The 13,139-nt window shown below is 42.7% G+C and overlaps 1 protein-coding gene across 1 annotated transcript in view; it reads right to left on the bottom strand.

Annotated features, from left to right (window-relative positions):
- MAP4 (microtubule associated protein 4) overlaps positions 1-13,139 on the bottom strand; it is a 129,900-nt gene that overhangs the window by 42,171 nt on the left and 74,590 nt on the right. The window contains exons 4-8 of the mRNA XM_090284657.1: positions 8,052-8,174; positions 6,945-7,058; positions 4,487-4,618; positions 3,029-4,009; positions 2,265-2,387 (exon numbers count right to left, since the gene is read on the bottom strand). Of these exons, the coding sequence (XP_090140783.1) occupies positions 2,265-2,387; positions 3,029-4,009; positions 4,487-4,618; positions 6,945-7,058; positions 8,052-8,174 (1,473 nt within the window). The remainder of the gene's footprint in view (positions 1-2,264; positions 2,388-3,028; positions 4,010-4,486; positions 4,619-6,944; positions 7,059-8,051; positions 8,175-13,139) is intronic.

Here is a 13,139-nt window from a genome sequence, read left to right on the forward strand (position 1 = left end):
TTTCACTTTCCTTTCTCAGGTTTTCTCGGGATGCTGGTCCATATTCCGTGCCCACAGTGGCAGACTGGCTGGGGAGAACACCTGATTTCTGTGGGTTGGCTGCAAAGGGATGACCTTTAGGCTCCTTTGCATTATCCTCATCCCAAGGTCCCCCAGCACGGGGTTGAGAATATCGCTTTTGCTTTGGTTTCTTCTTCTTTTTCTTCATCATGGCCGTGCTTTCTACATCCCAGGCCTCCCTGCCAAGATCCCTCTGGGGTTCAAGGAAGTCAACATGGAAAGGTTTCCTTTGATTCCCAGGCTCACCACAGGAAGATGAACCAGAGACCCAGCCCAATTCAGACAAAGAGCAGAGGCCCAGCCCAGGATCGAGAGTCTTCCGTGGAGAGCCTCCCAGCAGCTCAGGAGGGACCCTGGCAGGCCTGGGCCGGGCGGCCCTGCGGTCACTGGGTCTGCACACTTGTTTGGCTTGTGTGGAAGGGGAACCTGCAATACACGAAGGTGGCCGAGATTCCAAAAAGAAAACTCCTTGTTATTGTTTCTTTTTAAAAAGTCCACTTAGTGACTCATTTAAGTAGTCAATTTGCACCAATCCAACATACTAACTCATTTACAAAGTTTTTTTCTGAAACATTTCTTACCCTTAAGTAGGATTAGATAATGATTTCAAGTAAATATTTTTTTCAAACATATTTACAAAATATTTAAAACTGAAGAAAATAAATTTAGATTTTCTAACCCCTATAACAGACCAGAAGGCCAGACTTATGCTACCAAAAAAAAAAAAAAAAAAAAAAGGAGGGAGGAGGAGGAGAAAAGGAAAATAAAAAAGCTACTGAATTAGTCTTTTGGTCAGAGAAAAATTCTCATCATTCCAGAACCAGAGCTTCCTCCTTTAAAAGACATATGTATTAGATTTCAATGTTCTGTTCCTAAATGTACTTCCCCAAAGACAGAGAAATACATATAATGCCAAGTAGGATAATGAATTAAAACAATTGGGATCAACACCCTTGGAAAAGTTTCAGGAAGTCGGCTGGTCCAACCTCCTGCCTCCCAGTCAGTGCTGGGCGGCTCCGGGGTCCTGGAAAGAGGCCAGTAAAAGCAGGTCTAGGACAGCTCTTACCAAGTCTGACCCAGTGGAATTATTTGAGGGAATATTAAAATACTTAAACAGTACCTTTTGTTCTATCTTTGCCCATCCGAAGTCCTCCAAATCCTACCCTTCATGTAATACCTCAGGTCAATTACTGCTTCTCTCAAAAAATCGCTAGGCTTTTGCACTCCTTAGCATTTATAACATTTAATCTGGCAATTAATCAACAGCTATTTGGTGCCATCTCTTATACTACTTAATTCAATTATATAGATCTTTGGTTTCAGAGTTCATGCCTGGGAACTTCTCTTGCCATCCAGGCTATAATATGATAATACAAGGCAAGGACCCAGGTTAAATATCTATGTGCCTTAGCATGGTGCATTTTGTATACAATAAGGACTTGATAGATCTTTACTGATATGCTAAGTCACTAAAACAACATTTTTTTAAAAACCCAAATGTTTATTCTACTACTTCTTGGTGCGAGACAGTGTGCAAAGCACTGGAGACTGTAACTAGAATAAGTCATGGTCCCTGCCTTCCAGTTCACATGCTAATCAGTCACGAAAAAGTAGAGTCAAGCTCAGAGTCACATGCACGTGTTTCTGGCTGACAATAAAAAACGTGTAATCTGGAAGCTCACTGAATAACTGAGCTTTAGCTTAGAAAGCATCAGAGATCGGTGCCACTCCAAGTTCCATGTACGTGAGACCCATCGGGAGTACCAGTGAAAATGCACACTGTGATTCAGAAGGTCGGAGGGGGTGCCCAAGATCACGCCTTCCGGACACGCGCCCAGGAAGTGCCGACGCTGCTGGGCTGCGACACACGCTGACACCAGCGGGTTCACAGAACACTGCTATGTTCCCCTGAGTAAACTGAGGAAAGTTAAATAACCTGCTCAAGACCACACAGGACAGAAGAGTGAGCAACGGGCCTGGGTCAAAACTTAGGTGCCCTGAGCTGACGTAGTAATCACTTAAAAGTACGTAACAAGCTGACTTTCTGCCTAAACAAGACAAAACCTGTCTAAGAAAGAGAACCGACCTCATAAATGGGCCTGCTGATCGTCACCATACGAGCAGGGGCAACGGCTCCCACCGCCACCCCCAACCACTCCCAGTCTCAATGGTTGCAGAGAGTCCGCTTCACTTTCCTAACTCACCTGAGGTCTCTGAAGGAGGCTCAGAAGGCTGACTGCTGAGTGGTTTCCTTTGCTCTGGCTTCTCCAACACAGATGCCTCATCTGTTGGCAAGCTGAACTTTTGGCCCGTGGCTGTGACTGGTTCTGAAGGTAACAATAAAAACCACAGGGATTTCAGAGAAGCACGACGCAGCTATTTCTCCAACCTTCCAGAAACTGCAAACAGGAACAGTGGTTGAGGAATAACGGGTGCTCCTGTTAGGGCAGCTGAAAAGTGGAGTGGGAGTAGGAAGGTGGAGCTGGAAGGGCTTTTGTTTGTTTGTTTGTAAGATGGGAAAAATAACAAATGTTTGTATGTTAGTGGCAAAAAACTGGTGAGAGGCAGGAAAGGCGAGGACAGCCAGGGCAATAAGCCTAAGCAGGCAAGAAGAGATGAGATCGAGCACAGAACAGAGGAGAGGTGGCCTTCATCAGAAACTGGGGTGTTCACAGGAGGGGCAGAGTCTCCGGACACTGACACGGGCAGTCAGGCAGAGGAGTAGGAGAGGCTGTGAACGTTCTCTCTCACTGCTTGCTGATCTATAGGAAAAACAGGAAGACCAGCAAAGAGGAAGGATGAAGAAGGCGTTGGAGGAGCGTGAGGGTGAGAAATAACTGGGAGAGCAGAATGCACATAGATGTGCACAGAACTACGTTTATTTTACCTGGCATGACGCTTGCCCCCTGCCTGCCTGGAGACTACACCCTGGCAGACAGAAATACTGAGAGTAAGTGTAAGGCCGTACCTGGTGAAATCACGGAAGTAGGTGCAGCCGAATGCCCCTCATTCCGGAGAGATCCTAACCGGGAATCCTCACTTATTCCTCCCTGTAATCGTACAGCTTCCGTGTCCTTAACTGGAACTGGTGACACCTCTGTTTCTGAGGGTGGTACGACATCCTTAGCCAGGGTCATCTCTGTTTTGGGTGGTGAAGCCATGTCCCTGACCAGGGCCACCTCTGTTTCTGGGTGCGGAGCCACGTCCTTGACCAGGGCCACCTCTGTTTCTGGGCGCGGAGCCATGTCCTTGACCAGGGCCACCTCTGTTTCTGGGGGTGGAGCCATGTCCTTGACCAGGGCCACCTCTATTTCTGGAGATGGAGCCACGTCCTTGACTGGGGCCACCTTTGTTTCTGAGGGTGGAGCCACATCCTTGCCCAGGGCTATCTCTATTTCTGGAGATGGAGCCATGTCCTTGACCGGGGCCACCTCTGTCTCTGAGGACAAGGCCAGCTCCTTGATGGAGGATATTTCTGTGGATGATACAATGTCCTTAGCCAGTGCCATCTCCATTGCTGAAAGTGATCCCATGCCCTCATCTGGGACCAAATCCATTTTTATAAGGGGTGCCCTCTCTGTGTCTTTGAATAGAGTTCCGTCCTTGGCTGGGGTTTCCTCTGTTCCTATAGGTAGTACCACGTCCTTGACTAAGGACGTATCTGATTCAATGGGTGGTTCCACGTCCTTGGCAAATGCCACCCCTTCTTTGGTAGGTGGTTCCAGGTCTTTGGCCAATGCCTCCTCTGTATCTATGACTGGTGCCACATCCTTAGCCAGAGCCGCCTCTGTTTCTCCAGCTGGTGCCGTGACAGCAGCCTTCAGTCCCATCATCATCTCCCATGCTTCTGCTGGTGCCCTCTTTTCTGCTGATGCCGCTTCTACCTCCTCGGCTGGTTTGAAGGGAAATACGTTGGCAAGTTCAGATCCATCACTGTCTGCTCGTAGCTCTGCATTCAAAACACACTTTCTTAGAGCACAGAAACATGTGGCTTTCGTGCCCCTGACACCCTAACATAACCGAGACGCTGCGCCTACTCTCACAGTTCCAGTACTTAGAAGAACACGATACTGGGAGAACAGACAGGGGAGGAGAAAAGCGAAGAAGAGAGAAGAAACTCAAGGTTAAAACAACAACAACAACACGCTACACAATTAGTGTCCGGAAAAGGACCTGTGGAACCCTAGAATTTTAAATCTGCACTGAACTGAAAAGGGATTTTCTTTGCCCATTAATCCCAAGTCTTAGATCTCAACTTCAACTTCATTCCTCTAGCTGTAAAATCAGTAATACAAGTTTAAATACATTTGTGATTGGTCTGACACTTTTATCTATACTCTAGTATGCTGCTAAAAAACATCTGATGACTTACACCGATTATTGATATCATAACCACAAAATTACAAAGAGAGTTCTAATAACTTACCTGCTGAGGGCTGCAGAGGTTGTGTGGCCTCTGGGGAAATGAAGACCCCCACGTGGGGAGAGTTTGGTGCTTCCACAGGACAGACCTGAGGGACAACCACTGCAGGAGCAAATGTGTCGCAGGGAAACAAACCTAATATTGAAATACAGACAAACATGTATTTCAGTCAACATTGGGGGGAAACAGGCATTTGATATTTAAATTACACTTTATATATTTCCATAAAGATGCAGACCTAAGGACCAATGAAAAACAAAGCAAGAAAATTTTAAATTAAACACTGCTGACATTCTCTAGTTTTTGACTAATTACAGGCTGTTATATCACCATACCCCAGTAGTGCCATGTATGAACCTTCTAGCTCCAACGTCACAAATAGAACATAATGGATAGTAAGGGATTATGGGTCTTAATTTTCTCACGTGTTAAAAGAGCTTAATGCTGAACTTCCAGCCAAGATGGAAGAGTAGGTAGACACACTGCATCTCCCTCCACAACTAAGAAGAAATACAACTACCTTCAAACTGAAGTCAACCAGAAGTTCCAGAAAATCAAGCTGCATGGAAGTCCAGCAAACAAAAATATAAAGAAGAAATACTCATCCAGACAGGCAGGAGGGACAGAGCCAGGGCGGAAAGAACGCAATGTGTAGGTGGCAGCGACAGCAACTGTGACCAGCCGGCAGAAAGCTCAGTCATATATTTAAAAAAGTCAGGAGGGACACCTGGGGAGCGCTCCCAGCCCCAAACCAGACTGTGCAGCTCACAGTCCCAGCGCCGGGGAAAATCAAGCCTCATTGCTTCTGACTGTGAGAACCAGTGGGGGTTGGGGTGGAGGCAGAAACTGCTGGTCTCTCAGCAGATTCCGCTTGTTTGAAGGGCCCCCACGGACCTAGAACATCTGCAGACCCGCCCACTCTGGGAACGACAGCAGGGCAGCAGCTAGAGGGGCACCAGGCCCATACGTAAGTGGGAGAGGTTATTTCTTGTACTATGAGATTAGTCTGATTCAAACAGATCTTGCATACCAGCAAGGGAAAATAAGATTAAATCAAACAAAGGGGAAAAAATCTGGAAAGCCAGAGAAATTTAGACTTGAACAGAAAAAAGAAAAGAAAAAAAAAAAATAGGGTGACAAATTCAGAACAGGGACTCAGGGTGATCAGTACAGGTCTATTCAGAATGAATTTTAAAAGGGAGCAGGCATTCTGTTAGGAGATTGCTGACGTGGTCTAGGTGTAAACCCTGGGGAAAAGCAGAGGGAACATAAAGTGAGCGAAGAAAGATGCTGTAAAGACGGAAGTCAATGCAAAGAAATGACTCACTAGCTAGAGAGCTGCAAAAATCGGGAGTCAAAGCCAAAATCAAAGTATAAGGAGACTGGGTGGATAACATCCAAGGCACCTCTTTTAATATCCTTCTCCCAAGAGTCCAAAGAAAAGCCTACACGAAACATTACTAGTCGGGATGTTTACAAATACAGAATTACACACATTGTTTGAAGTGGGACTTACTGATGCTGAGTACTGAAGGGAACCAGAATATGTCACCCCAAAGCATGCCTTTTTGACTGAAAAATTATTTTGGGCTAAGGCAATTAAGCAGCAGCAAACCCCCAAAAAGAGCCCCCACTTTCTGCCTAGAGGCAGGATTTAAATTCTCCTTTCACTGAAGACTGAACTCCTACCAGCCCAGAGGGGGCACCAGAGCAGCCTGCAAACAAACCCATTAGTTCCGTCAGCACTTCCACCTTCCCAGGCTGCCACTCTCAGAAGCCTAAGGTTGCTTTCCTTTGTCCTGTCGTTTCTCTACAAATTTACTGTTTTTGTTGTTGTTGTTGCAGATGCTACAGAAACAGAAGTTCTAAGCAACCCCCCTGAGTTACTTTTCTCCTGTGTGATGTATGCTGCATGTGTTAATGAACTGTTCTCTTGTTAATCTGTCTTTTTGTTAGAATCCAGCTAAAAACCTAAGATGAGGAGAAGTTTTGTTTCACCTACAATACCCTGGCCACACTCATGTTAAAAGTTAACCAAAACCAGAACTGAGGATCCCAGTAACTGATAACTAAGATATGTTAATGTTCACTATGTAATGAACACCATGCAAAGTGCTTTTACATAATTTAATTTAATCATCACTGCATCTTTCAGGTAGGACCTACTGTTGGCCCCATTTTATAGATAAAGAATCCAAAGTTTAGAGAGGACAAAACTTGCCCGAGGCCGTGAGGCAGTAAAATGTGGAGACAGAATCTGGCCCTAGGATACAGGATTCAAAATCCTACAACAGGGGGGGAGCAGCCCAGAGAGCCCAAGTGAACTCTCTCCTGCGACTGATGTGTCCCAGCCAGAGCCCCTCGACATGCCTCTGCTCAGTGGTTCACTTCAACGGGGACAAAGTGAAGTCCGCATCAATGCTCTGAAGTTAAGAAATAAACCCAGTTTGACGAGCCTTACCGTAACTGCCCTTCAGGGGGTCGTTCTGCTGTGTAAAGGCTGAAGCATTGGTTGGTGCACTGGGGAAAGAGAGCAAATCTCCCAGGTCATCGTCATGGTGCATCTTAAAGGGATCTGGAAAAAAGAAGGGAGCAAACCTCAACCTCAGAGGAAATGACCGCAAAGAAAGCATTCCTTATTACCTGACGAATACTGATTAGTTACGTGTGTGTTGTCAATAGTTAAGTTAGGTAAATTGACATAATGTCACTGTACGTGGTAAGAAATCAATAAATGTTCACTAATTTGAAACTAGCTATGTGTATGTTATAAGTTTAATGGCAAAAAAAAAAAACCCACATACAAGTGGAAACAGTATCTCGCGCTCCCCAGCTGGGTAGCTGACAGGGAGGTGCTAAGGCTACACTCTGAGGGCCCCCCGCACGCCACTCCTCCCACCACTTCCGGATCTAGACAACTACGCCATACCATCGCTTTTTGTCTCCACAGATTAGGGTGCATTTTATAATATGTGGGTATGAGGCTCGGTCTTCTGTCCTGTCAGATGAGGGTAATACACGTTTGGCAGCGTTGGGTAAGAAGCACATACAATACGTGCATAAAGGCTGTAGCATCGGGCCTGGCCCGAAACAGGCATTCGGCACACGGTGCTGTTAAACGGTGACCGACAGGGACTTGCCCTGGGGTGGCGAGCACACAATACAGCGTACAGGTGATGTGCTGTGGGACTGTGCACCCGAAACTTTTATAATCTTGTTTACCAGTGTCACCCCAATCAATTCAATAAAACGGAAAAAAAGCAAATGGTGCTAATATTAGTATAATAACAATTCCTTTGGAAGAATTAAGGTTCAATGAATATGAATCTCAGTTAATTTACTCAAATCAGATTCTGAAAGGGAGAGAACCAGATGGGCATGTACCTAAGAAAAAGAGAGAAGCAGAGAAGACAAGGGTCCCCTAAACGTCCAGGGGTTAATAATTGTACCTTGATTGTGCTTTACAAGCTACATTCAGGCTAAAATGTTTTATCTGAGCACTGGCCATGGCTTTTTCATGTTTATGTTATAGTTCACATTCAGCGGTCACAGACAAGCCTGCACTTACCAGTCTGGGTGGGATTTACCACTTGCTCGGGTTCGAAGCAAAAGTTTGTGTTTTCTGACCAGTTCTGGTTGTTCTGATATCCCTGGTAGGCTAGTTTCTCTTCAAGGAATTCAGCTGGAAGCCCTGCACAGAAACATGAAACAAAAGTTACAAAGTACCACTCTTTTCTCCCCCTACTAGAGCTGAGTTGCTGTTAAGTATAACAGCTAGTACAATATAACACAATCATGCCTGCTAGTGCCTTTGACAAAAACTTTAAATTGGACAAAACTGTCAAAAGCATCATTTCAAGTGGAATAAAAAATGAAAAATAAAAAGCCAGATCTAAGTAAATGGGGAGCTTTATCATGATCATGAATGGCAGACTCAATAGTCTTAAAATGGCAATTCTCAAACTGGCAAATAGAGTAAAGACAACTATGATTAAAAATCCCACCAGAATATTTTTCAGATACCAACATCATTCCATAATTTATATGGAAATGCAAAAAACATAGAAAAGCCAAAACAAATTTGAAGAAAAGCAAATTAGAGGCCTTGTGTGGCCTGATTTCAAAAGTTACTATAAATGTACAATAACCAAGTCTGTGTGGTATAGACCACACATTAGATAAATGTAACAGAACAGAGTTCAGAAAGAAACCTGTACAGTGGTGGTCAATTGGTTTTCCACAAAGATGCCAACATAATTCAATGGGGGAAAGGATACATTTGTTTCAACAAATGGTACTTACCTCACACCATAAACAAAACTACAAAGGATTAAAGTCCTAAATATAAAGAGCTAAATTAAAAGAACTTAATAAAAGCAAGGAGAAAAATCTCTGTGACCCTGGATTAGGTAAAGATTTCTTAGACATGTCATCAAAAACACAATTCATAAAAGAAAAAATTGATAAACTGGGCAACATCAAAATTTAAATCTTGCTTTTAAACGATTCCATTAAGAAAACGAAAAGAGAAGCCAAAAACTGGGAGAAAATATTTGCAAATCATATATCTAATAAAGGACCTGTATGCAAAAGAGATTAAAATCTCTCATAACATAATTGTAATTACAATCTACATTAGGTAAGTTTTAACAAGTTCATTTATTACACTAAAAACATAAGGTTGCCCTGGCTGATGTGGCTCAGTGGACTGAGAGCCAGACTGCAAAACGAAAAATTGCTGGTTCAAGTCCCAGTCAGGGCACATGCTTGGGTTGTAGGCCAGGTCCCCAGATGGGGGCTTGTGAGAGGCAACTGATTGATATATCTCTCAAACATCGATGTGTCTCTCCCTCTCTTTCTCCCTCCCTTCCCTCGGTCTAAAAATAAATAAAAATCCTTTAAAAAATGAAATAATAGGCTATTGTTCAAATTCTTTGGGGGCTCCTAATGCTTTTTAAATTAAATGTAAATCCCTTTCCAAGAAATTTGGTATATAGTGTGAATTTATTAACCTAAATCATCCAGTCCAGAATATGAAAATAAAATAATCCTCAGATATCTAAGATCCCCTCAGAAGATGCTCCTGAAGGAGTACACATCTAGGATAAATAATCAGGTTTCATTCTTCTCTTCTCTGTCCCTAAGCCATTTCACGCAGGTGAAGTCAGAGTTAAATGATTCCATGAAAATAAAGGACAACTTTGCAGAGGAAAGAAACCCTGTCCCTGAGGCAGCCTGGTAAGTCGGCTGATCATAAGGAAGGGACCACCCTGCCACTCCCCTCCCAGTTTGCCTTGAGGTTAGCAGTAGTGGAATCTCATAGGGATTGTTTAACAATGAATTTGAGAGAGAGAGTGAGGCAGGGAGGGGGCAATGACAGAGACAGAGAGACAGATGATAGAGGAACACTGATTTTGTTGCCCCACCTCTTCATGCATCATCCGCTGGTTGCTTCTTGTATGTGCCCCAACGGGAGATCGAACCCCCAACCTTGGTGCATCAGGACAACGATGTGATATCAGAATAACGCTTTAACCAAGGGAGCTACCTAACCTGGCCAGGGCCTCTCATAGGGATTTTAATTTGCATTTCTCTAAGGGCTAATGATGATGAGCTTCTTTTCATGTGCGTATTATCCATTTCCATAGTTTCTTTGGTGAAAATGTACAATGGAATACTTTGCTCATTTTAAAATTAAGTTGTCCTATAATCGTGTAAGAGATTTCTTTTTTCCAAGTCTCAGTTTTTTAATTATTAAACAAAGAATATTTTAATAAATACATGATCAGAACAAACAAAATATAGGGAAACAATAAAAACTGTACACACAGTCCATTGCAAGTAACAAGAAATTAGACTGAAATGGCTATTTCTCCCATATTAAACATCTAGACACAGTTTTGAACAAACACTATATGTACCAATGTTTAAGTTATGTATAAGTAGTTTTTTTAATATATATATATATATATATATATATTTGTTTATTTATTTATTTATTTATTTTTAGAGCAAGGGGAAGGGAAGGAGACAGCGAGGGAGAGAAACATCAGTCGGTTGCCTCTCACACGCCCTGACCGGGAACCAAACCTGCAACCCAGGCCTGTGCCCTGACAGGCAATGGAACCAGTGACCTTTCACTTTGCGGGATGTCGTCCAACAAACTGAGCCACACGGGCCAGGGCAGCCTATCATTTCTGAAACAGACTTTAAAAGGCCAGTGATTCTGCTCATGTTTCTTACCCTTGGGTAAAAAGCCATGATACTGAATCAGAGAAGTGGGTGCATTTCCCTCTCACATTCTGGAGAAGGGATGGGCGCCGCTGGTATTCAGATGCCGACAGCACTGGTCACGCGTGCAGAGAGGTGCCGCAGCCCAGCCCAGAGCGGCTCTCTTGGAAGCAGGGCTAGGGACGGCCGGCCTCACCAAGGTCATTAATGGGCACATCTGACAGAGGCTCACCCCCACATCTTCACTCACTGCCACTGACCTAGATTTCCTTCTCAAAAATCCACAGCAAAAGCAGGCAAACTGCCTTGCAGTAGCAATAGCCTTCGGGAAAAAAATGTGGGTTTTTTTTTTAGCATAACTGCAACCCAGAGTCTATTTCAGTAAAAAAATGAAAAATGAAATTCAAAATAAAATCAGTTTATATAATTCAATGGAAACTATCCCAGATACCTTGGTTCTCCTATAAAAGTAAAATGGGGAAAGATGGGGACTAGTTTCTATTTCTGAGAAAGTGGGGCATTTAACAGAAAAGGCAAGTGACTAAAAAATTTAAAGTACCAACTGATTAAGCAGTTTCTATATATCAAAGCCAGAATAATTCTGTCAGGTAAGATCCATTCCAAGTGCAAATAAACAATGGTTTTTAATACAACAGAATACCAAAAAAATTCATTGTTTCAGATTCTACACTGCAAAAACCTTTCAGAAACCACCATCTGTCAAGATTTGATAACAAATCAAAAAAATATACAGTTACCTGGAAAAAAAAAACCTATCAAAATACTCCTCCTAGGGACACATACACAGGTGAACGCACAGCCCCTGCTTTCTCCTAAAGCGGACGTCAGTGGGTTAGGGAAATGTAAAGCACAGGCCTTCCTACTAAACTCTTTTCTTGGAAGCCATGCTTATTTAAAATGTAATGCTGAGTTTATTATTGTTACTTTAAAATAATAGTTTAAAAGTCTCTCAATCGTAGTATCTAGTTTGGCAAATCCTGACAGATATAACCCACATAAACAAAAGCTCTTTTGGGGTCATTCATAATTCTATAAGCAGTATTATTGAGGTATAATTGACATAAAATAAGCTGCACATATTTAAAATAAACAGTTGGATAAATTTCAACATGTGTAAACATGAACATATTTATCACCCTCAAAAGTTTCCTAATTTTTAAGCATGAAAATTGTCTTAATAGTAAAACATTTGAGAATTGATGACTTAAGAGTATTTCCAGACATTCTATCCATAGAAAATACTTCTATTTATCAGGAGGGACAAGTAAAAAGATAATGAAACAAAACACAGAGTCTCTCTCCCTCTCCCTCTCTCTCTCCCTGGCAGATGACTTGGGTACCAGTCCCAGATCTCGGGAGAGACCTTAGCTCATTTAGTAACTCTGAACCTCAATATTCTCAGCTATAGCATGAAAGGATGGCACTGTATCTGGTCCCTAAGCTCCCTTCCAGTTCTCGGTCTCTCAGCCCACACCCCTGTCTCCTACACTACGACTGATGCGTAATTATCACTCTTCTGACAACTTCCACCAAAACCCGCCTCCCCCACTCGCCAGAAAGTTCGGGCTTCACAACGTTTTTGTGATAGAAAGTTAGCCATCTGGGAAAGAGGGAAAATACATAATACAATACCTCATTAAGGGTTAAACTGTATGACGATGTTTAAATTAACATGGAAAAAGAAGAAAATTAATACTGGCAAGCAAACTTCGGAGAAAAGACGGAGCAATTTCAGAACATGATATTTTCAATGACTGTTGACACTGTTAAGTAATACATGCGAGAATCTCTTAATTATTATAACAAATAGAAAACACAATCGACCAGGGAAATAGTACGTGTCCATCCCTACATATTTTATAGAATGGTAAAGCAATTGTGATAAAATGTTACTGGTAAATCTAAAAAAATACAGAAGTTCTTTGATTTAGTCTCCTCTTGCAATGTTTTTTGTAAATTCAAAATTATTTCAAAATAAAAATATGAGTGACAGAAGCTAACCCCTCAGATTTTCAGCCAACTCCACTTTTTACAATAAAATGTTCATATCCAACTATATTAGGATGTCTTTCTCCCCTAAACAGGCAAAAGCAGCCCAGTCCTTCCTGATTTGAAATTAACAATACCAAATGTCCCTAAAATGGCTGGGAGGCTTTTTTTTTTTTTTTTTTTTTTTAAGAGTTCAGAGTTGTGACAATATCTGAAGACACTGAAGTATTCACTGAGGGTCTCGAGCAGGGCAGAGATGATGACTTTTGGGGTAACAGTCTCTTTTTGGTTCACTATAAAGCAAACAAGCATGCTTGCCTCGGCAGTGTCCTAACAGACAACACAGTGTGCTTATTTCGCTTCAGCCAGAAATGCTGCAGGCTGCTTCCCAGAGTGCGCGCAGGTACAGATGCCA

Source organism: Furipterus horrens, unplaced genomic scaffold (assembly GCF_987537825.1).
Source record: "Furipterus horrens unplaced genomic scaffold, mFurHor1.1.pri manual_scaffold_7, whole genome shotgun sequence".
NCBI classification, from domain to species: Eukaryota; Metazoa; Chordata; class Mammalia; order Chiroptera; family Furipteridae; genus Furipterus; species Furipterus horrens.